The 25,980-nt window shown below is 34.5% G+C and overlaps 2 protein-coding genes across 5 annotated transcripts; both read right to left on the bottom strand.

Annotated features, from left to right (window-relative positions):
• Positions 1-449: 449 nt before the first annotated feature.
• On the bottom strand, positions 450-7,253 carry LOC125216441 (potassium channel SKOR-like). 2 transcript variants are annotated; one of them, XM_048118151.1, is made up of 13 exons: positions 6,894-7,253; positions 4,880-5,104; positions 4,730-4,793; positions 4,306-4,645; positions 3,738-4,033; positions 3,007-3,087; positions 2,570-2,668; positions 2,102-2,323; positions 1,811-1,999; positions 1,448-1,523; positions 1,073-1,367; positions 885-1,003; positions 450-809 (listed from the first exon to the last, which is right to left on the bottom strand). In XM_048118151.1, the coding sequence occupies exons 1-13, from the start codon at positions 7,127-7,129 to the stop codon at positions 553-555; spliced, it is 2,499 nt and encodes an 832-aa protein (XP_047974108.1). In that variant the 5' UTR covers positions 7,130-7,253; the 3' UTR covers positions 450-552. The 2 variants fall into 2 exon arrangements, with proteins under 2 accessions (XP_047974108.1, XP_047974109.1); XM_048118152.1 differs by having other exon boundaries at positions 450-806; positions 6,894-7,252.
• A 5,790-nt stretch (positions 7,254-13,043) lies between these two features.
• Positions 13,044-15,933, bottom strand: LOC125215497 (pre-mRNA-splicing factor ISY1 homolog). 3 transcript variants are annotated; one of them, XM_048116927.1, is made up of 3 exons: positions 15,376-15,933; positions 14,133-14,568; positions 13,044-13,358 (listed from the first exon to the last, which is right to left on the bottom strand). In XM_048116927.1, the coding sequence occupies exons 1-2, from the start codon at positions 15,837-15,839 to the stop codon at positions 14,136-14,138; spliced, it is 897 nt and encodes a 298-aa protein (XP_047972884.1). In that variant the 5' UTR covers positions 15,840-15,933; the 3' UTR covers positions 13,044-13,358; positions 14,133-14,135. The 3 variants fall into 3 exon arrangements, with proteins under 3 accessions (XP_047972884.1, XP_047972885.1, XP_047972883.1); XM_048116928.1 differs by having other exon boundaries at positions 13,044-13,353; XM_048116926.1 differs by lacking the exon at positions 13,044-13,358 and having other exon boundaries at positions 13,971-14,568.
• Between the last annotated feature and the right edge of the window lie 10,047 nt (positions 15,934-25,980).

The raw sequence follows: 25,980 nt of genomic DNA, 5'->3' as shown, positions 1-25,980 counted from the left end.
TAATGAAGTATTCGAATTTTTCTGTATTCCGTGTCGACATTTTAATTCCGTAAATTTTAATTCCGTAAATTGAATAATTGTGAATTTAATTTTATTGTGGGAAGTTCTAGTGGGAAGTCCTAGTGCAGGGGAAGTCCTAGTGATGTGGCAGTGGAATGAGAAGTCCTAGTGATGACGTGGCAGGAACTTTTTGTGGGAAGTCCTAGTGGAAAGGGCGTCACCGGAGATGCTCTTGGCTTTATAACATGTAAAATCCACATTTAACATAATTTTAAGCTTCAAACCTTAAAAAGACATATTACTAACACACTTACTCGATCATGAGTCTATGACTGCCTAAACTTGTAAACAGTAGTCAAAGAACATGGAGATTAAATTTAATCTAAGTGAGTGGTCAATTATTCTTTTGAAGAAGTCACATGGTCTCATTAGAACATCGAGCAAAAGGATGTACAAAATGCATTCATTGATTCTCGAAAACGATAATTTCTTTTAGGATTATTTGCATGTAAATACACAGATTTTCAATATTTTCTAGTTTTTTCCCGATCTTCAAGGGTTTTGGTGGATGAGATACAATTTCTGTCCGTCCGTTATCATATCGGCCTCAAGAATTTGGCCTCCGTCTTCTGATAATACAATGTATTTTGCTTCTGCATCAAGCATCCCCAGCTGGTGAGACACCGCTTCTATTAGCTCTTCCATGGTGTGAGGAACCCACATCACAACCCCATGTTTTCTTCCTTCTTTGGGATCCCATGGATGAAATGCAAAGACAGTGCACTTCTTCTTTGCATGTGTTTGCTCTGCTATAGTAACAATCATATTAATCAATCAATTTTCCACATTCTCACCAACATTCTTAACCTATAACAAATGACTACCTGTGACCTCGTTGGAACGGGGGCTATCCAATAATTGGGTCGTCCTCGCTTCTTCCAGGAGTCTGATCATGTTTTTGTTTCCACAAATTCTCCCTTCATCTATCGGGCTATTTCCCCATCTGGAAGACAAGTGAGATGTTTCAGCAGTTGGCTAATTTTACTAACAGAGGAAACAAGAGTGTGTATACCTATCTTTTGTCAAGACACTGGCTCCTGCTTCCACAAGCAACTTCCCCATTAGATACAATCCTTGAGAGGCAGCTACGTGAAGAGGGGTTCGATGATCATAGTCTTTTGAGTTGGGATCCATGCCATTGGACAACAACCTTCTCATAAAATCTGAATCTCCTTTTGCAACCACTGAGCACAAGTAGCTACCAGGATTGTCGATTTTCAGTATGGCCCCTTCTTTAGAAAGTAATGAAGCAACCTTGTCGTGCCCATTCTTAATGGCTTCGAGCAAGGGAGTGTTACCGAAGTTATCTGTTTAGAAAAACAAAAGTAAGTAATATGACAGAATTGTGATTTGAATATAAACCTGGTGTAGTTATTCTGAAGCTTACCTTCAGCATTGATATCTACATGTTCTTGTATCAGGAACATAGTGATATCTTCGTATCCTTTTGATGCAGCAAGATGCTGAGCATAAAGTAAACCATTTCATCACTATTACTTGACCACAAAAATGCACATCCAACTATATTTTTCTTATATAATTATATTTTGATGCCTCATAGAAACAAGACGATTAGAAAAGAGAGGAACAAAATCTTATATATTGGCTTCACTGGGTGATTGTATAACCATTTTGAAAGCATGTAGAAAAATAATCGAAAGAGAAGAATAAGAAAGCAGTGCACATGAATTACCAAGTTATTTAATTCATAATTTTACCAAACATTAACATGTAATTGTTTAAACCGTACCAGGGCTGTCCTTCCATCATAATCTTCTTTGTTGGGATCTGCTCCAGAACGGATTACACTTTTAAGTTGATACAAGTCACCGTAAAAAGCTGCACTATTCACTCTCAAAGCAAGATCAGCCTCTTGTTTACCAACATGAAATGTAATATCCGACTCCAATTGCTTCAGTCGAATATTAGATTCTTTTCCCTATCATAAGTTTATTATTTTTAGAACGACAAAGATTAGATTATTTTGCGAAGAAAGGAAGCATAATGGTACTAGACAAGCATAACTCTACAGTTTAATTACCTCCAACAAGTTAGTCAAGACTTTCCGCCCATCATGAAAACATATCTCGAGAATACTAGAGAAAGCTTGTTTATCAATACGGAGGAGTCTGCATAGCTCACATACGCGTACAGTATAGGGCTGGGGTATGTTGCAAAGAATGGAAATCTCTCCAAACGAGCTGTTAGACTCTAAAAGTGACACGGTTTCTTCTAATCCATCAGCCCCTATTAAAACCTCCTCCTGCAACATATGGCACCTTTCGTTCAATCTCATATCCTAAAAGGGAAATAAAGATATCTTACGAAAATCAGCCTAAAAATCATAACTAGTTATGCTGCATGAATTTCTTGATATAAGCCCTGGATATTTGCTAAAATACATCCATATGATGTAAACTAGAAAGATTTTGCATCAAAGCTCATTAGAGAATGTTTCGGAGGAACTTATGCAACATAATATAAAAGTATATGACTTGGAATGTCATACCAAGACACCGTGACAAACAAAATAGAGTTGATCCACAACACTCCCTTGTTCCATTATGACTTCTCCTGGAAGAAAAAATTCCTCATGGACTCGAGTTACCTGGAGAAAGAGATATGTTTAGAAACAATTAGTAGCCTAAACCAAAGAGTGGATGATGAATATTTATCATTTAAGGCGAGTCACAAGGATACATGCTAAGGAAAATTTACTAAATGGAGTATACTACAAACTCTAGTGTTTTCTCTCTACACTACATTAATTACAATCGTTGCATTATGTTATCAGAACATATTCGTTTATCAAAACAATGAAGAACATCATTGTTTATCAAAAACTGAACAGGTTGTCATATAAGTAGACCACCTGCAGTAGGAGAATAGTATATCTGATAGAGCATTCGATTATGAAATTACTTGATGATCACATGATTGACTTACAATTTGATTGTTGAATTCTGGGGAGCAACCTTTGAAAATGGGAATATTTTCTACATATGACTGATACAAAGTCTGAGATATCTGCAAGAAATAAACTATTGTCACTGAAAAGACCATTTCCATCCATTGAACTAACACATTAGTTATAACTTGATAAAAACAATGGACTGAAATATATCATGGTTGTAACACATAACACTTTAAACAATAAGAAACATCAGCCAAAATAGAGAGGAAACAAATTTAAACTAATATGCATAAATAAATGCACATACCTAAGACATAACTTTCCACTGCATAATCAATATGTGTTAAGAATTTAAAGAGGATCAAAACAGCTACATACACTAGCATCATCCAAGGATTATATTTCAACAAGTGATTGGGTCCAACTATAATGCATTGATCTTCAAAAGATGAGAAATTGAACACATTTGTTGAACTAAGGGGTAGGCAATATTGCCATTCAATTGAGCATTTTTACAAAACAGTGCAGGCTCACAGGCAAAACAGATAGTTCAAATCATCAATCTTTAATAATATACAAATCGGAACTCTACAAGTCTACATTGCAAAAGTTCAGCAATATGACCAAAATTCATAGTCATGCGCGCATACACACAATAACAGTTCTAACCATATGGTATAATAGCATCACTGCAATTTTCCAACTCACATAAGGTGATATGATCTGGCTATACATACTTTGTACAGAGTTTGCAGATTCTTACCTTGGCACGAATAGACATTGGGATATCTTGTAGAACAGAAGCATCAGTGAAACTGCTTTCATATTGCAAACGCAAGTGCCCTTTTATTTGATTACGTAATTCCTTTCCAAGTCTGTTTCTATTCATATATTTGGTAAGATCAGTCATTTTGTCTCTATATCTTACTGTCTTTGATCCTTTCACAATCAATGCTGTCATATTACCAATCAAATATGCACCAAGAATCATATCAAAGGAAACATAGATCATAACGAATATCATTTCTCTCAGATTCACGGCGTGTATATCTCCATAACCTGTACAAGAGAGAGACAAATATGATCAATTGAACAAATCTATAGATTCCGAACCTATTATATGAGAAAGTGACAATATAGTAATGTCAACATGGAGAAAGCAAAAGCTGAAGCGTTATTGAAGTTCTCACGGGCTAATAATTTGTTCATGTTCCCCTAACATTTTCTTCATTATGGCTGAATATAACGAAGTCTCATGCAAAATTGAATTTGCAACCAAATATTGTGATAGAGCATTTGGTATGCTTATGTGCAAAGTGAAAAGGACTCACCTACAGTAGCCATAGTGACAATGGCAAAATACATTGAAGTAGTGTAACGCGTCCATATATCTATCTCTCTGAAGTGTGAGTAACTATAGTCACCCAGTTTCAAGCTCCCAATCCATGTGTAACCTTCTTTTTCTTTAGGTATCATAGTAGCTAGGTAGTAGAAGATGCAAGCCGCTGTATGCGTGCAATAGAGTTCAACAGCGATTAGTTTCACTATTCTCGTGAAGAGATAATTGATTCTGATGTCTTTTTCCATCCTCTGGAAGAAATCTGTAAGTCTGCGAGCCCGTATCAACCTGATCCAAAGAAGATACCTCACCTCTTCTTTTCTTCCACAAGCCTATCGGACGTACATATTATATGCATGTTATCCAACTATGAAGGTAACGACACGCATAAATGTCACAAAAAGATAGAGGCAGACCTTATAGATAATATCCCAAGGCATGCAAGCTAGCAGGTCCGGAAAAAAATAAGATTTAATATATCTGCATGTGGAAAACCAAACAAAAGAAATTAACACACAATGCATGAAAGCATAAGAACTACAATGGAAAAAGATTATAATAAGTACCTTAGAGCGATTGGATTACGCTTGTAAATCATTTTGTAGGAATGATTGTCTCTGTAAGCGACAAAGAATTGCAAGATAATGTCGAAGAGGAATGCCACTTGGCCAACAATGTCCAAAATGAAGAGATTCTCCGGTAGTCCCCTGAAGAACCCGAACTCCATTGGTGTGAAGAATGACGAGTATATTGCCCATATTAGTATAAATTTCTCCCAGGCCTTGTACCACCTGCATGATTTCTTTATGAATCAATATTTCGGTGGTGAAGAAATGTTTGATCAGTTGGAGTAACTCTGCTTAACTGTTTTTTTGATCGTTTGATGGAGGGCCAACGACAGGGGTTACAAGATAAAGTTGTAGACATTTATGATCTCTATAAACGATGAAATGGGAGTGATGGCCAATATGCCATATCTACCTTGTTCTTCAAGTTTATTTTTTATCCTTGCAAATTCAAGAAAAACACATTTTTGGCAACAACGTCGTTGGATTTGATCCCAACATAGCAAATGAACACCGAAGAAATGTAATTTTTCGGATGTAATTTTCCTGTTTGAATAATGGTAAAGCTGATCAATGCAATGAAGTTGTAGTTCCATGTTCTAAAAAAAATTTCAATTTGCTTTTCTTTTTTGATTTGGAGTTTTCAGTTTACTATGTTAAGAAGGATGAATATGATACCCAGATTAACATACTATGTTAAGTGGGATAAATATATAATGAGGCAATATTTAATCGCTGCAAGCCGTTGTTACCACACGCTATATGCACATGTTACATGTATGATGAAATGTGGAATCCACAAAAAGTCTATTCACTAATCCTATATACGGGTTAAAAAGTACTCCATTTCCTATATCCACCTTTTGCAGTTTTTAAAATAAATCTCCACCTTTGAAAAATTAATAATTAAAAAAATGACATTAAATTGTTCTATTTTCCAATTCTCTTTATCGGATAAAGTACTCCGGGACTTCCTAATTCGATGTTTGAATCAAAAATATAGAATAATGAAAGATCAACCTATTTTTCACATTTATTAGAGGTCGGAATATTTATAGAACATCGTAGTTGATGCATCATTTCTAGAGGTCAAATTGTGTACTTAAAAAGATCTGTATGAGGTCCATATGTACAGATACGTGTACAAAAAATTCCAGTTACTTGACATGCTAGAAGTTTATTTGCTTACGTACAATATTTATAAATATCGATAAAAAAAAAAAAAAGGGCTTTGGCCATACTAGTATTATTTAAATATAACCAAACGTAGACATATTATCTATCAGCTCGTTTTAAATATGAGCCAAATACATCTACAATAAACTACACCTAGTACAAATTTAATATTAAGAAACGTTTCTTTGTTCTGCAGGATATAAATTATGAGGGTAAAAAATTGGTAGAATATATATGGTCCGCATACTAAAATTAGAATAAATTAAATAGTTCTATAACTCGTGAACAAATCAAAATGGCACAATTGTTCTTTAAATGATGGATATATAGAGGGAGTAACTTAGTACTAGTAATTCATTAATTTCATCATAGTCCACCGGTAAGTTTTAAAAAATTATTTGAATTTTAAGAAAAAAATTGGAAAAATTAGTGAAATTTAGATTTTATTTTTATACAATATAATACTGTATATAAGGACACGAGTTAATAAACATACGGTTCACGTCACAAAAATAATCAAAGACAATTAGTAGAAATCAGATAAAAATAGTAAAATAAAGCTATACAATATTAAAATAAATGATTTAATATTAGTATACGTATCCCGAAAAATATGTGCTTATCTTTCATTCATATCCTCCACACGTCAGTGCACTTATCAATAAGCATCTAGCTGTATTCATCGGGCAAAAATGTGAAAGTCAAGTAAATAATAATTGGGGCATGTAAACCAGCTCAGACAAACAAATGGATTTCCGACACAACCACACCCCATTGTCTCGTATAGTATAACGTACCGAAACTGTTATACCGTATATTATATAACGAAATGAGTTACCTGTTATCTGGGTGGATGAACCAGCCTTGAGATAGGTCTTTCAAGCCATTGATGAGGTTGAACCTCCGGCGAGTCAAGTCCAAGTCCAGGTCCAAGTCCAAGTCAAGTCTGCCGCGGCGTGACGACTGGACTCGCTCTCTCATATCCTCTACCATGTATTCCTCCGTCCGGCCATGGCTCGAACCCTCTTCCTCACTGTGCCTGATTTTGAATGATTTCTTCTTAAACGACTCCATTTTCAATTTAGAGGAAAAGGAAGAGAAATGTTACAGTTAATCAAAATCTACTGTTGCATGTTGTCGGTGAGAAATGGAGGAATGGATGGATGTATTTATAGGAATTCATAAAACCACTGATATGCTTAGAAAGTGTAGTATCATCATTTATTTATACTGAAAATCTGAATGTACGTGTTGAAATGTTTATATAATGAGGCTATCAGGTTTTACCAATAACTTTGAATATTGGAAAAATATAGTAGTACTAGTATAACTATTTAGTGATCAATTTCTCACACTGAAATATTTTGAAAAAGTTAATCTCATATTATGATAATCATGAGATGTACATAATATGACAAAATAACTTGAAAAAGTTTAGCCACATATGATGATAATCATGATATATAGATGATATGATAAAATTAGTGTTGAAATGTCAAGTCAAACACATAAAAATGATTTCGCTTTGATGATTCATTGATAAAAAAAATTATGTATAATTTTGATTCATGTATTTTTGTTATAAAAATATACTACTATCATTTTTGTTTAATTATAAAATTATATGTTATCTGAGACCAAAATGATATTGGTTTGGACCTTGTGGTATGTCACTTTGGATTCAATTTGAGTGAGACATTTCGAAACACGTCTCATTTCAAGTGGAAAAATTAAATTAAGTAGTATTTATAATATGTCAATTTATTTGTTTTTTCTAATATATGACTTATTTATAATATGTGTGATTTATAGTAATAATTTATTTTGATTAAATTTCTTAATATTCTATAGTAATAATTTGTTTTTATTTGTGAGTTTAATATATTATTTGTTACTACTATTATTTTGTACAAGCCTAAATCATTGTTGCACACATACTTATTTATATAATTTTTATGCCATGTAGATATTGCTTATTTTTATTCGACTGTAAAAATAAATTAGTTATCATTAGTATTAGACATTTTCTCCGATTAGCAACTACTACTTTTTATTAAAAGTTGTACTGCATTTTATTAAGCTTGTTTTTTGGTGACACGGGAAGAACAGTATAGTGATTCTACTTGTTAATTTAGAAAATTAGGTATAAGATTTTGGAGTGAAGTATTTCTGAGTGTTATTTTTACGAATAAAGAGCCGGATTTTATATGATATTTTCAAATCCTTTTTTTTATTTGGGAATCAGATCTCTATGTGTAAATAGACGATGATTGAAATTTAACGATAGTGCCATAGTATTTTGAGTAAATTTATGGTCCTCGAATTCATAATTTCATATAAGTATTTAATGCTTCTCTACTGTCTACAATTTAAAATTTCACTTTGCCTCGATTTAAAAAAATACTACTACTAAAGAAAGTATGTGAAAAATGATAATGAAATGCAGATTTCATATTTATATAGTTCTATTAGTTTTATAATACAATGTAATTGAAATGTGATAGTAGAAAGTGTCACCTAGCAAAATGGCAAAAAATAACAAATATAAATATTATTATGTAGATAGACCGAAATGACCATTATAGATATTATTTTATGGACAAATAGAGTATACAATACTAAATTATCTCGTATACTTATTTAGACCTTAACTAGCTTAGTTTTAAATTTGAATATACTATATTAGTCCTTAATTCATGAATATATCTAGAATACAAAACGTGCTTAGTTTTTAGAGGCAAGTGCATCGATCCACCAACTTGGTCAACTCATATCGATTGCAAATGCATCCACCAACTTAATTGAGGTAGCTACAACTGTTTAAATTCCAATATCTATGTCTATGATAAGGATTAGTGAATAAGCGACCTTTCTTTAAATAAGGTAATCAATATATATGTAAAGCGAACTTCTTTTTAGTTTACTCAAAATAAACTAAATTATGATCATTGTGGGTCAGCTTCAATGTATTTACAAGCAAATTATTAAATAATAAAATTAAAGTACATAATGTCAATGAAAACCGTAAGCATAAACACAAGTTTTCCATGAATGACTATTTTATCATTATTTTGATAAGGGTAAATGGAAGGAAAAGTTAGGAGGATAAATAATTAAAATTCAGTATACACTCTCACTAATCACTGCTAATTAGGGAAAAAAAACTCATTAAAATTACTCCCTTCTCCGTGTTAACAAGGTTGGATTCCTTTTTGGGATATTTAGATTTCTCACTCTTATTTTATTCTATCTTCCGAAAGTATCTTTGTATTTTTAATTTTATTATTTCTATTTAATATATTAAACATTATTTTTTAATTACCATGTTAATATGAAATGTCTCTATTATCGGAACAACGATGGGGTATATTTATACTCGGCCAAAACACATCGAAAAGGGCACAACTTAATTAATTCTCTCAATTCTCCACTACAGTAGATCAGATAATTAATTAGTAATTGAATCAAGTCAAGAGGAGCTTAACTGTTACATTAAATTAAATTTTAAAAAAAGGCAATTATTGGAGGAAAAATTAATCAGTAATTAGTTTTGAGCCACACACTATCCTAATGGAAATCGACGAAGGAACAAACACACAAACAACTGTTATCCACATTATATTCACACTGATTAATTGAAGATGATGATATCCCACTTCAAGAATAACACAAAACTAATGTTGTAATTAATTAAGTCGACCTAAAACACTTTCATAAACAATTAATGGGATTGCGTAAAATATTCCTGTGCAATTTGGTTTTATGTGTGCCTTAACCACCAGTTTCTTTCTACTTCCTTTTTTGGCATACTTAAACAATAACAGTTAGTGGTTTATGCATCTGCGGATTCCCATTAGAGAATCATGACTGTTTAATTACTCGCAAAAATTCTTATAATTTGCTTATCATATAGTACTACAAGTTGCCTTATCTCCTTCTCGTTCACAATATTACTTTATTTAACGTCTCCTAAATTTAACTATCATGTCTCTGTCTGATGTTGTACATATCCATTGAGGATTATTGATTATAATATCAGACACAAACACACACTACCGAAAAATAATGTTAAAAGAACTTTTTTAACTGATAATTTATGTACCACCAACACATTAAAAAATGTCCTTACTGTTATAGAGTGTCCACACAATAGGACCGTCGCGGTGATGGAAGGGCGCCGAGAACGCGGCGTGGACATGGGCGGACCCAAATGGAGGAGACATTTTTCTATTAATTTTTTCAAAAAATTTATTGGTATTTAATGTAAATTATTTTATTAAAGCCCTTGATGTAAATTGTCCAAAAATATACATTGAAATAAAAATTAGAAATCTCAGCTCCTATCGATGTTTATTTCTACGCCCGCCCCTGGGCGTGGACGGGGCAGAGGGGGGAGGGGGTCGCCCGGCGGTTCCGCGGCAGCCTATTGCAGTATTGTCAGCCGTGACGGTCAAAAACGTAGTTTTTTTTTTCTTAATTTATTTTGTGATGGTGTGGCGGAAGAGTTTTTTGTGGCTGTGCTGACTGAGCAGACAAGTTTTTGTGGCTGTGGCGTGGCTGTTCCGCCTCTATTGTGGACACTCTTAGTGTCTCAATTAAAATTATAGGACGTTAATGGAAGCGTACTAAAACGGCAAAATATTAAGTTAATTTTTTCTTAATTTAGAAATGTTTTCATTTGCGTTCTAAATTGTTGTTATTTTTTAAAATTTTCCAACGCAAGTAATTATATCTCAATTTTTTTTTTCTTTAAAACTAAGTTTTTTGTAGTGATATGGTGTACTATAATTTATACACACAAAAGACATAAAGTGCATGGAAGTGTTGGGTAAAAAGTTAAAAGTAAAAATAGCCATAAAATGTTCGTAATTAATATTCTTAAACGCAGGAAATTTATTTTATGCGTATATTTTTCCCCAACTCAGCCAAAAAAAAAACTCAAATTTTAGAGTGATCCAGTGACAATGTCACAAATTTTGCGACAGCATTTTACAAATTTCCTCCATTAGTGTGATGTTTTTATATGGATATCTCGCTATAGTTTGTGTGTTTTTTAGGAAAGATTGCATCGACGTAGAAATCTCAAAATTCAAGACTACCAACTAAATTTGATACTCCATCTGTCCCATTCAAGATGGCCACATTCTTGAGTGTCATGAAATTTTTGAAAGTGTTATTAGGTGAAATAAAGTAAAAAGGAAAAAAGTAGTAGTTGAATATTTTAGAGTTAAGGCCAAAATTAGTCCTAAACATATGGTCATTTTACCTTTTTGGTCTTAAACTTTATCTTTTGGATTTTTGGGTCCTACACATATGGAAATTTGATCATTTTGGTCCTCCGTCAATAGTTCCATTAATTTTTTAATAGTCAACATGCTTTGCCCAATTTTGACCAGATTAGAATCTTAATTATGATTATTAAGTCCCTTTGATGGCAGCAGCGCGGGAATCAACAAAATCATCAAGGTGGAACCTCTTCCCGCTACCCGAGGCGTCGTTGTACCCTCCCTTCCCCTGCTCCAAGCTCAGCCCCAACGGAAACCCGCCGCCGCCGCCTCCAACGGTGTAACCGCCGCCGATTTCAACTCCGAGGCCGACTCCCATCCCGGAGACTCCAACCAGATGAGAGGAGGCGTCGCCCGAGCCGAGCTGCACATCATCGCGGGAGAAGGAGCTTTATTTCCAACCAAAGTATCATCGGCTCCAGCAGTGTAGTTCTGATAGCCTAAAATCTGCTCGAGGAAATCGTCGGAGGGGGTTTCGCCTGGATTGTTGGACATGATTCAAGTAACGGAAATTCAACTGAAATTCACAACTCATCGCAACCCTTCAGCTCTGGCTCTCTCTCTCTCTCTGTATATAATTGTGTGTGCGAGAATTGAATGTATAAGTGAAAGAGAGCAATGTGAATTAGGGAATAATTAGTGACTTAATAATTATAATTAAGATTCTAATCTTGTAAAAATTGGACAAAACGTGTTGACTATTAAAAAATTAACGGAACTATTGATGCAGGACCAAAATAATCAAATTTCTATATGTGCATGACCAAAAAATCTAAAAGATAAAGTTTATGACCAAAAAGATAAAATAATCATATGTTTACGACCAATTTTGGCCTTACCTCAGTATTTTAAAAAAAAACTTAAGAAAAAACTAGGACGGCTCAGTTTTGAAAAAAAAAAATTTAACTAAATAGTACTCCGTATAATGTATCGATTGACGTCCTATTGTTTTTAATGTAAGAAAGCAGAGAATGACTAGGCAATACAACTTTCATTTCAGTGCCATGCTATGTACCACTTTGAGACCTGCCTTATTTTATGCATCAATATTAGGTTGAATAATTTTTTTATTATAGCAGTTTCTTTTATGAGGCTTTAACTGCACTAGCAAACTTTTCATCACTATTTTAACATTATCAATTTTCTCTCTGGAATAATGGAACCTTTGAGGCTCACATTGATAGATAAAATTTACTTGTCAACTAACAAACTTTGATAAAATTTCGGTTTGCGCTTAAAATAATTATTGAACTTTTAATTAAGTTTAATTTTGCTAATGAGGCCAAATTTTCAATTAATAAGGCTCCCATATTTAAGTCAATATTAGTTAATCAGATGATTTTGAAATCGGTATCCAAACCCAAAAGTTGGTCAAAAGTGAATGATTTAGAGTCTGTTAATAAAATGTGTTTATTTGTAACAGCAACACATAAATAATAACCCCGCTCCCAATTAGTGATGAATTTTAAAAACAGTTTTGTCTAAGTGGCAATGGTTAGTTTTGGTTGTTAAAATACATGTGCTTACAAGGGATTTTGATCCCTACTATGCATTTAGCCAGCCCTATTAGATAATAATATATTCATTAATTATAATGTTAATATCTTTTTAATAAAATAATATGGTGTATCAAATAGCATCCCCTGTTTTGGCTGAAGGCACAGCAGGGATCCAAACCCGCTTACAAGGCAATAGCACTTGACTTGAGTAAAACTGATTCTGCATATCTTACCAAAACTGAAATGCTAACATAATCGATTCCCTCCCTCAAAAGCCTCTAACTTTAGATTCTCGGATGCAGTAGCAGATCCAGAACCGATAAATAAGGAGGGGGTGAACGAGAACAAGGATGAAGGAAAATAGTTTGAGCGTGAACGAGAACGGCCACTAGAGATGTCTGTCCTCCTTATATAGTCCAGCTGCTGAAAAGTCTTACTTTCTCGTCCAGTTCTGCCTCAAGTTCCTCCTTTGCCTTCTTTTTGGTTAGTATATGAATTTGTTCATGCACTTCTCCTGTGCTATCTCACAAAAAATCAAAACTTTAGAAAATGAGCTATTTATATTGCAAGTCTTATTTTAAAACTATGTAGTAGTACTATTTACATACTCAATTACTGGAGTATAATTTATATGCATACTTTATAGTTTGTTTTATTATTTTGGTGCGTGATTAAAACTGTTAAAACTGTTTTTATGTTAGCATGGTTTTATATTTGTTCAATTGGGCTAAGTATAAATTGCAAAATCGCTGACAACTAAGTGCATCTTGCTCAACACACCAGATTCCAGGTTTCTCTGTGAGCTTCTTCTGGAATTGGGAGATTTGTTTACTGTGGGGACAGAATAGTCTCTTCTGAAATGCTTTGAGAAAGCTTGCCGTTATCAAACCAGAACGAGAGAACAACATTGTTTTGGGTGCACTCTCTATTTTTTAATTATGCAAACTCAATGTAAAATAAAGGATCTCAAAGAATATGAGATGATTGACTGTTTTTAACTTTTTTCAAGGTTATATTTGTAAAGGTATATTTTAATGAAGAGGGTAAACTTGACAAGCATATACATATAACTAGATATCAACATTTTTATCTTATACCTATCAAACAACAAGATGCAATACCAATCTCAAATCATCCACAAAATATATCTTTCTAACCATTATCTTGATATGCCTACCACACAAGACACCAGAAGTTGATAGTATTATAATGTAGGTGGTCTTTTTTGGTTTCTAATTTAAACAATTAACAGAACGTACATGAGAAATCTAGTTAGGTGGCAGATGAACATACCATCTACTTCTGGATATTAAGCAATGACTTTGCTTCGTTTAGCCCCTCTAGCAACTCACTGCTTGTATACTTGCTCAGCATTTCCAGCTTCTTCTTCTCTAGTACTTTCTTTTTTATCTCCTCCTCATCCGGCAGGGGCACGTGAGCAATAAACTCTCTCTCCTTCTCCTTCTCCTCTCTCTCTTTCATTCTCTCTTCCTCGACCACATCCTCTTCCTCCTCAAACAAGATTTTCGACACAACACCCACTTCCACCACCTCACCGCTCTTTACAGCTCTCCTTGCTTCCTGTTTTATCTTCTCCATCTCCTTCCAGTCTGCCACAGCTGCAGCCCTCATATTCTGCTCTGCTGGTCCTTCAAGTTTCTCTAAAATGCCATCCTCATCATCCCTATAACCATAATAACTTGCATCGATCCTTTTGTATATATCATACCTACAAAAAAAGAGTATGTTAGACAACAGTAGAGATTGCAAAGACATTTATACTGTTGATTTTTAGCAAAACAAGTAATTCAGTGAATGAGTGATTGTAGATCAAATTTGAGAAAAGCAATACGGCGTTGCAAGTAAAACTTTCCATTGGCCATGTCCAATAATAGTGCAAGCCTAATAATCACCATCAATTATCGCCTAAATACCACCAATCTCTTAACTCAGATTGCAAAGACATTTAAACTGTCATTTTCCTACTTCCCATTCCTACATAAACTAAGTCAACATTAGTGACAAGGAATCTGCAACTTTACATTTAATTAAGAAAAACAATGTAAGTGTTTCCAAATAAGTTTGCTTAGCCAACTTGGATCGCTAACTGATGAGTGATGACAAGTAAGGAAGTTCATAAAAAGAGCTTTCTGTGAGGTTACATCATTTCAAAATCCAAAAACCATAGAGGAGGTCTTTCGAGGATCTAAACCTATAATCAGAAGTAACTTTTTTCATAATTCAAAGGCAACGGATTGGTAATATAGCTATTCAACAGAGAAGCAATGCAATTTCTCAGAAAATTAGAATCAATAAAGACTAAACACTTATATTTGCTAATCCAGGCCTATATTTCTTCTATTGCTCAACATCCTACAATGTGTGTGCATAAAGTAGCAACTGGCATACATTAAGAATTTCCCTCTCAAAGATACGAATTAACTTTAAAGTACTGGAGATATCTACATCTGTTCAAAATTCAGGAATTTTATTCACAATACTTCAATATTAATTGAATCTGCAATAAACAAATTACCTTGTGCGCCTTTTCCTCAGTTCAGGAGGCTTCTCGAACAACTCCCGAACACCAGGCAGCTTCTTGGCGGCGCCAAAGTACCTATAACCGGGACCCCTGCCGCTGGGGTTGGGCACGTCGACAATGTTGCCATCCAAATCAGTCATCTTGGCGGAGTGCCTCGAGTAATTATGTCCTCCCAGCTCCACGATGCGCCGCTCCCAATGCACCTTCTCTCGGATGAGCTTGTTGATCTCGTCGTTCAGGTCCCTGATGCGGTGCTCTCCAAGGCCTTCGTTCTGGATCTCAGCGACTTTCCGGCCGATTTCGCGCATGATTTGCTGGCGCCACTTGTCGGCCTCCGCCAGATCGCGGCACTCCGATGCCAGGTAAGGGCGGCGCTGCTTAGGCGGCCTCTTCTCCTCCTCTTTCATAGTGATGAAACGATTCAGCATGGACTGCGCTTTCTCTTCGTTCCGAGCCATGGCGGAAGAATTGGGGAGAAATTAGGATTTTTGGTGGAAGGAATAAACCCTAGATTATGAGGGAGATTGGGAATTGCGGTCTATCTGTTTTAAATTTATCGTATATATGTATATACTGTTTACCGAATCCGTTCAGTTGTCGTAATGGGATTTTATGATTTATGTTAAAAACTCAATGGGCTCTAAATTTCATTTCGGTCATATTTGTAAAAATCTATATGCCCACCAACATCAATTAGAATATGACATAAATTATAAATATTTGAGATCATTAATTTTTACTAGATTTCTAGTATTAAATTGGATTAGAGGTAATGCATCTAATAATATTTGGTAGAATTAAATTTTTAAATTTCTAGTATTGAATTTTTGAATTTATGGCATTAGATTTTTGAATTTTATAGATTTTATGTAATTTAAAGAATTTCTTATTAAATTGAATTTCATAGTTTGGATTCGGATTTCCAGACAATTCAAATTGGAGGTATTTTTTTATAAAATTTTGAATCTCAGATATGATCGAGCAAATCACAAACCAATGTTTTGGACAAGTCAAAATCATAAATTTTGTTCTTTACAGGGATCTTTGATAGCACATTTGTCATTTCATTAAAAACTCTTCTTTTTATTAATAGTAGTGTTAATATCCATGCAATGTATGGGATAAAAAGAGTTTAAAAAAAACAGATACAGAATAAAATAAAAAAATTAAAAATACGTATAAGTAAAGAACAAAAAGTAAAATCAAATAATTTGAAAATCTTACAGCTGACAATCATCTGATTTTAGTCCCTTAACCCCAAGAAATCTACTCCTTCCGTATCAAAAAAATATAAACATTTAAAATGGCACGAGTTTTAATGCACAATCGGTAAAGTAAGTGAGAAAAATTGGCAAAGTGAGAGAGAAGAAAAGAAAATTTATTAAAGTAAGAGAGAGAAAGAGAAAAAGTAGTGAAAGTATAGTTAGTGAAATGTGGGGCTCATGTCCTAAAATAGAAAGATTCTAAAATTTCTATTTTAAGGAATGACCCAAAATGATAATAGTTGTTATTTTTAAAAAACGGAGGAAGTAACAATCTTTGGCCACTTCAGATTACATGTAAATGTAATAAACAAATTTGGATAACCAATCCATCTACAAATTGTCGTCGCATTTTGGTAATTCTTGATCATATATCTTGCAATACCAACAGAACTGGAAGGCAGAATAATTCATTTACCATGCATCGAACCATCTGTCTCACCTAGCAGTACAACCTCCGTCAAACCACTATACATTTTAGCACGTAATTTTTTCTGCTAGGCTCTAACAAACAATAGACGACCAGTCTCAACCATAGTATAAGTGCAACAACAAATTGTTGGAATAAATCAATATTTAATTTGAAAAAAGTTAAAGTACTTTAAATCAAATAGAAAAATTCAAATACATTATAGAAAACGTTTTAGTAAACAACATAACAATAGAATCAAATGTAACATCAACATCATCACTATAGAATATACCAATTTTGTCTTTTGAAAATACAACATAAATTTGCCCATGACTAAAAACATGCCTTTTAGAAATAGGCTAACATGAACAAGCAAATACTAAAGCACAGTAAAATTTAATAATTTGAATAATTGATAAGTATTATCTCCATCCAAATAAACATGAAATACAATTCATTTTATATTTATCCTGACAGTCAAATTTCTAAAATTGTTAGAATGTTGCATATATCACAATATTCGTTGTAATAAATTAATAAAGCAAATGAATTTTGTAGAGTATTATTTATTCTTTTTGAAGAATTGAAAGAAAGACAATAAGAACGCTTATCTTGAATAAAAATAAATCAAATAATATTACTACTAATAATAAATTGCTAGGATTATGAAAATCAATTAATATATTATCCTAATAAAAAATTAGTTTCTATAACAAATAATTCAAATATCGTTTCTCTCTTCTGTGTCTTCGTACAGCTTGATAATAGAGTGGGGATGGGGTGTTCTTCCTCCTTTATTATCTTTATTTTTGTGTATTAATTGTTATCACATAAATTTATACGAAGTATACAATTAAAAATTTAAAACTAAAGGAGGTCATTTATTTTTGCTAATAATATCTATGAGATACGTATAAATATAATTAAAATAATATTAATACATAATATCTATGAGTTTGGGATAAGACATATATAATTGTCATGAATTTGAGCATGAAATAGTGGACCACTTTGACATACGCACACAATGTGTTAAAGATAATATTAAAAATAGAATCTTTGCGGATAATCTTTAGAAACAATTAACTATTTTTATTTCCTCATTAATTATCAAAATATGCATAATGAAACAAAATTAAAGCTAGGTTCTAATTTAAATATGTATATTTATAAATTATTGAGATTGAATAGTAATCTAAAAATAATTTCAAAAGAGTAATAAAAAATATTCAAGAATTAATACACAAATTTAATTTGATTTTAAAAATATATACAAAGCACATAAATTTAAAGCCTAAATCAGAACCTAGCTTTAAAGTATAGCAATAATTATATAGTTTAACACAAAGTCTAGATTTAATTAAAAAGAATATTAATTAAATACTACTCAACCTATGCTACATTAAAAGCCCAAAATTAGAGCCCAATTTGTATAACCCTGACTATTACTACTAATCCATGAAACCCTAAATCAAAATGATGCGCCTCCATTCTCTTTCTCCCTCAACGGTATCCAACTCCTTCCGCCTCCTTGCATCAACACTTCGTCGGCACCTTGCCGTCCACCGCCATGATTCGCCGCCCACTTGCTTCCTCAACACTCGCCGCTAAGCCTGTCAAAATGGATATCAGGTATTGGATACCCGATATCTGAACCCGAAAAAGTTGGATAATTGGATACCCGAAACCCGATTTTTCGGGTTTCGGATCGGGATCGGGTATTGAGAATTTTGGATTTTCGGGTATCGGGTAACCCGATATCTGATCGGTATACCCGATTTTAAAAATAAATAAATAAATAGTGTGTTAATTCTAATTTGCATATTCTTACTCAAATATGAAATAGTCAAACTTTAAGCTTTGTATTAAAATTTCTTCAATCATTGCTATTATATTAGTTCTATTTTTAAAGTTTAAGTAATTAGGTTAATAGTAGTTACTAAGTTACAGCAGACACGCCTCCCTCCCCTTTTCTACTCTCTCGCTTGTGCCTCCCACCGTCAGCGCCTGATAAGGCTAATTTCATGCATCGGTTATATGGTGAAAAGCACTATATTTTACTGGGTCTAACACAGTTTTTAAGCCAGGTGTGTGACAGAATCACTAGATCCAGGAGATGCTGGAGGAAACGGACTAGCGAAGGAATGAAGGAAAAGTGAGCATAATTGAAGGAAAAGGATGCTAGAATAAGGGAGTCAATAGCTGAGGGCAACAAAGTCTATCTATACCTCGTTGGGCCCCGCTTCAACGCCTATAAATAGAGGAGCATGCAACACACAACATATGCAATTTTTTTCGCTCTTAGCTCACACACAACACACACACTTGGGAAATGGGAGTTCTGGGGTAGTTTAGGGTTTTAAGGGGTCTTATCTTCAGAGGAAGTCCGTCGTAACACCGTCCGTGTGAGGGCGAAGATACAATCTATTCACTTTCGGTTCTTTTGCACTTTATTTCGTTCGAACTTCACTTTTGGAAGTCGATTTGGTCGTTGCTGTTACTGATTATCTATGCATTTCCTTTAGTTTCTGTTATATTGGTGTTATCTCATGTTGATCTACGTTGATCCTGTTTGTTTGAGGTTTATTTCTGCAAGTTGCATGTTAATCTCTGTTTTTGTCACTTTGGTGCTTGATCTGGGGAATTTGGCTGTAGATCTGCGGTGTTGTTGTTGATCGGAGGTTGTTTGTTGAATCTGAAGTTATGGAATGTTTTTGGCTGGAGTTTGTGTCGGATGCTTGGATCCGGAGTGGATTTAGCATTCGAGGTTGGATCTGAACAGGGGATTCAAGTTGTGCATGGATTTTGAGTTTTCTGCTTACTTTCTGTTTTACTTCGTCTAGTAGCCGTAGATCTGTTTAGTTCATAATTGTTCTTCGTTAAATTGTTTAATTCCAGTTTGCTCTGTTTTTCCGATTACGCCTTGCACCTGTTCTGAGTTTTTGTGAAATTTGATTTGAAGAAGATGATGTCGCTGTTAGTTAGTACTTTAGTTAGTTGATTTCCCAGCTTTTCATCCGTACTCGCTTTTTCAATCATGGTCCCCACCGTCAGTTTATTTCCCAGGTCTAGGTAATTTAGAATAGTTTCTTAGATCTAGTTATTTTCTCGATTTCAAATTATGTGCATGATTTATGTTTTGCCTAGATCTAGCTGTTAGCGTAGCATATCTCAATTCCAAGTTTAGTTTAATTTCCTCAACCCAAAAAAATGCGTGGCAGCAGCCAACCCAAAAATAATTTCCAAATCCTTGAGCATGTTCATTACGCATCCATCTCTGTGGGATCGATCCCTACTTCCCTGTGCTAAGTTTTAGTATAAGTGGTTGAGGGTTTTTGAAGAAGTGCTCTGTGTGTCCGACGACCGAGATTTTCCAACGACCAGTGAATTCCTAGACCTTGTGATCTAGTGGATTGCTGGACCTAGGAAACTTTTTATTCTTTTCTGTGCACACAGTCTAAGCGAAAATCGATATCTTCAGCGCCCACTGCCGGCGCCGTCTCCTCTCATAGCACCGACCCTCATCTCTCCCAGCGCTAGCCGCAACGAGCTCTCTTTTACTGCCCAGCCGCCGCCATCTACTGCCCAGCTTTCCTCAAAATTGAAATTAAAATCGGGACTGGATACCCGAGTCGGGTATTTGGGTATCCAAAATCAAAATTGGATCGTGTATTGGGTACTAGATATTGGGAAATTCGGGATCGGGTATCCAAAATTTTCGGATCGGGTATCCACGGATACCCGATTTGACAGCCCTACCCGCCGCACTTCATAGCTCGCCCAGTCGCCGTCCTCAGCCTTGCTACCTTCGTCACCCGTCGTGCCGCTGCTCAGCCGCCCTCACACGCAAGCCTAGTTGTGGTGAGCTCCGGCGACTCCCTCGGCCAGCAGCCGCCCTCACTTTTCTCATCTCTCATTGACGTCACTGTCGCCACTGCATTCAGCGCCTATACTCACCGTCAACCGTGTCGTCTCCATTCACGCCAGCGTCGCCCGAGTGAGGTATTTTTCTGTAATTTTATTTCATGTTTTCAAGAGTTCTAATTTAAAATTTATGTTTTGGTCATTTGGTGTTCTAAGGATTTTACCTTTGTCTCTCACTGGACAGTAGCGTCGCTGCCGCTTCCTCTTCATCTCCTGCATCTCTCTCGCCGTCTCACCCGCTTGCTGTCGTCGGAGCCGTCGCCGGATTCCAAACAGAACCTCACCTATTATACTATATCATAAAATAAAATCAGTCCACAAAATCCAGATTCTAATGCAAGTATTTAAAAGTGTTTTAAATCTTTTTCAAGAAGATTACATTTGATTGGACCATTTTTTGTCCAATTAGAGTCCAGATAGTACAATCATAAACCACTCACAAAAAATGGCAACATTTGTGAAAGAAAAAAATTAATTAATTACACAGTCAACTTTTATTTTCCCTCCAAAAAGGGTGTTATGGCAATTTCAACAAACTGCCACTTTTAAGTAGTATAGATAAGCTATAACGTCTATACATAGGGTGTGATTGGTAACCCATAAAAAGTAATAAAAGCCCATAAAAGGCCTTCTTCTTCCTTCTTCTCCTCCGTTTGGTAGATCTCGATTTTCTTGGTGAACCCGGTAGAAAAATCCCGGATCTTGCTGGATTTAAGATTAGATTCGGCGACTGAGGCATTCCACTATCGGAGACAAAAACAGGTATAATTTTTTCTCTACTTGTCCGACTACCTGATTTGTAGCTTTTTGCCTGATTTACCCTCCATCCTACCATTGTTCGACATCTACAACCACATACACATAACCATAAGACACTGATTGACGGCGGCGAATTCAGCTTTCCTACCACCACAGGTATGCCGTTACACTTGTCTTTTATGAACCCTTAATGGAGCATACTACACGTACACAAGCATACTTGTATACATATATGTAAACATATATAAATTTTCATCTAATTAGTTGAATCGTTATTTTAATACTAATTTACTATTTTTATAATATAAAACACAATATAATATAATAAAATATAAAACTTGATACAATTGGATTAGGGATACTACAGATGTGGACACATATTTGCATCCATTAATACCCACCCACTTGCTTGGGTGTGGTAGTGAATACAGTAGGCCAAATTTTGTCCTATAAATAAGGGGTGGTAGGAGCACATTTTTTCACACCTTCTCTCCAAAAAAAAAAGATTCTTAAATTTGTTATTTATACCCCCTCGACAGCATCAATCGCACCAACCATGGCAGGAGGAGAAGCTCACGACTTTCTGAAGTGAGATACTTGTGTTTTTACTTCATTTAAGCGAATAATGTGTATGGTTACACTCATATTTTTTTTCCTTATATGTTTGTTGCAGTGCTATCAAAGAGGTTCCTTAAATGTTTGTGTTTTTGGTTGTTTTGTGATTATAAATTTCTAATGAATAATCATGCAATGTAAGGGTTGCATAAATGTGAGAAAACGTGATAATTAGGGAAAACTTCAATTTGATTATAGTTCTATGTGGGAAGCTAGGATTGTAGCTTGCAAGAAATCATTGTATTCTCATAAACTGTTGTTTGTAGTGTGACATCATCTTTGATCTAGCATCATGTCTTGCATATGTTTTATAGTGCGACGACTTCTTCCTGTGCTGATTGACCATTATGGCAAACATTCTTTCTTTTTTTTGGTTGTTTTGACAGTTTTTATCTAAAATCGCAACGATATTTGCATAGGTTCAACGATATTTGAGTTAGTTCCTGATCTTGAAAAGTCCATGTACACAAAAATTGAGGGATTTCCTTGTGTCTGTCTACTCAACCTTATAGGGGAAATCGGTTGCTCAAGTTGGTACTTCTGTCAAATCACTCATGATAAATGCATGTTAAACTCATTCTCTAAGCAACATGATTTGCATTTTTAGATCCTGGATGTGAGAAAGTTGTTGCTCCAATTGTTAGATTTGACAGAACTAACTATAATCTTGGTTTCTATAGACGAATTTGAAAGCGTGTTGTCAAGGCATGTAATGGTTTCCTTCTTGTTTGTGCCTGATATGCGTCTTGTAATTTGGTTTATTAAATTTGACTAATTGATAGTTAGTTTATTCTTGTTTGTCATGGTTGTGATCAAGTTTTCTGAGTTTCTCTTTTCAATTACTGCTATTTTCTCCATCATGATTCAGATTGAATGTCAATTTTTCTATATAAAGACAGAATATTCAGAGATGAAATGCCACTTGATAGAATTTCTTATATGATAAACTAGTATTGAATTGTGACAGACTGTATAAGTTATAGGCTTTGAATGTTCATACTTCAGGAATATTTACAGAAAAAGTTTATATAGTATGTTATGGAATATCAAGTGATCCAAAAATAATTGGTTAAGACAGAAACATTGCAGGAAACATGAATGAACTAGTTTGAAACTGATTAAATTAGACAAGTACAATTGTTGGCACGGTTGAACAATCCAAATTCCGAGAGTGTTCATTTCTTTCAAATTAATTATCATCTTGCACAGGTAGTTGGGAACTTGGGATTCTAATGATCTAATTTCTTACCATAATTTTGTTCTGAAAAAAAAAGTTTATCCCACCTACAAATGCAGGAAAAGAAAAAACCTCTTGGGAAAAAACCCTTAATATCTTGTATATGTAGGTTGCCATAGCGAGTGAGAATAAAAAGTCTTATACTACTAAAGTTGTTTCTGAGTTTGATCTAATTATGCAGGTAAGCAGTTGTGCAAGAAATTTAAGCAATTCCTTCATATTATAATACAATGCACACAAGGAGAATATGCATACTAATTTTTATTCAAGCAGACTACAAAATCTGGTCCACATGATCCTGACTCTTGTCTGAAAGAAGCAGCGGCGGATGCAGGTGGGGTCGCGCGGGGTCAGCCGACCCCACCGCCGTCCCCAGAGAACCGCCGGAAGACTCCTCCCAACAGCCCCCGATCCCACGGCATTCGGAACTCCGCCCCACGATTCATCCTCAAACCTCAAGCAGCGCAGCTTTTCCGATGAACTCAAGCAGCGCAGCTTTTCTTCTTTTTATGTATTGGGCTTAGGTTTAGGCTTTTTATTAATTAAAAAATACAATTAATACTTTTCCTTTTAACAATTTTATCTTTATATAAGTGTTTAAACTTTATTTATAAATAAGAAATCTCGGTTTCTAGTTTAATGATCATCTTTTAATCATGATTTATTACTTTCTAGTTTTATTTTAGTAGTTTATTGATTATTTTTTAATCATGTTTTATTAGATTTTACTTTTATTTTAATCTAGTAAGAGTAGTAACTGATAATTTTTTTATCTAGCTTTAATAAATTTTCTTTTGATCATTGATTTTAATTACTTTTCATTTAGGTTAATGGATACATTTCTTTTATAAAGATTTTGCGCTTTCGTCGTATGTTCTTCTAGTACTAATGTTGAACACGAACAACGACTAAAAGATATATCCATAGCTATTTTCAATAAAATAACTTTAAGTTAGCTTCAAAACATGAAAACTCGTAGAAGTCGATTATCGCGCTTTATATAAAATAGAGATATTTCATTTGCAATGTATTTTTATTACTATTTTATATATTTAAATATTACTCCTTATATTAGTTTTCTTGTCCGACCCCACCATTTTTAATTCCTGGATCCGCCATTGGAAAGAAGGAACTTGTCTTCCTCTGGTGGATACAGGTTATTCACATATCCTAATTCAAATTCTATAAAAATTTCTTTTATAAAATGCAGGTAAATGTAATTATGTACAAAAAATTGAATTATGATTTGTGACTCTCATGACTATTGATATTATATTGTTGGTTGTTGGATGATCATAAATGAGATCAGGTGTTACAGTTTATCATTTATTACCGTTGCACATAATAATTTTCTATTTCATTTTTGTAGAAGTAGAACATGTTTCCTTTTAGAATGTTAAGGTTTCATATGTTTTATTGATATGGGTACTAGACTACTAGTCGGGCTTATCTGTTGGTATATCAAAAGGTTGAATTCGGCGCCAGCAAGATCAACAACACATTGAATCGAGAATAGAAATGGCTACTTAGTGAACAACTTGAGGTCTGAAATTAGTGTTTGGACTTATCACATGTGTTAGACAGTCATCTCGTTCCGTTTAAACCTTTATCTAGTTTTTGTGCTGATAGCCTGCTACAGCTGAGAAACTTCTACCTTACCTGGACGTAGAATATTAATTTTGGCATGCTTGCAATTCTTGTCTCAGTATTGAATGACTGATTATTTATTTTTCCAATCTTTTCAGTCCCATGGGAGAAAATCTTAGTTCTGGAAATACGTACATGCTTTCTAAGTTATGTATTGTGCTACTTAATTAAAGTCTTAATAGACGGAGCTGGTAATGAATGTCTTAATTTACTTGCTTATTCCAGATTGTACCTTGTGCTAATGAACTGCCTCTTAATGAATAAAGACTCGTGTAAGAAACCCCCAAGAATTTGAGCTGAAGGGTGGAAAGTGATACACATTGCCTTGGAGGACCCATGAAACTGTTGGGGTTTGTTTACTAAAAGATGTTTCAAGCGTACATGCCTTTGTACAGTCAGCTTGTGCATGTATACGAGAAACGCCACGTCCACTTGTTTACCTATTTATGAGAATAAATAATATAATATGATGGTTTATTATTGAAATATAATAAACAAGTCTAAGGCTTTTTACTAGACATGGCCAAACCAAACCGGACCGCCGGTTAACCGGCGGTTCGGAACCGGAATCGGAACCGGACGACGGTTCCGGTTCGAAATCCGGTTACACAGTTTTTACGGTTCGGTTACGGTTCAAGAAATATGCAACCGGAACCGGCGGTTAACCGCCGGTTAACCGGAAAAATAGCCGTTCGCCGATAGGTTCGTAGGGTTGCAGGGGGTAGGTCTGAAAAAGCACGGTT

The sequence above is a fragment of the Salvia hispanica genome, chromosome 3, assembly GCF_023119035.1.
Source record: "Salvia hispanica cultivar TCC Black 2014 chromosome 3, UniMelb_Shisp_WGS_1.0, whole genome shotgun sequence".
NCBI classification, from domain to species: Eukaryota; Viridiplantae; Streptophyta; class Magnoliopsida; order Lamiales; family Lamiaceae; genus Salvia; species Salvia hispanica.
Note: the sequence above shows the minus strand (reverse complement) of the source record. Positions and strands in the feature narration are given on the sequence as shown.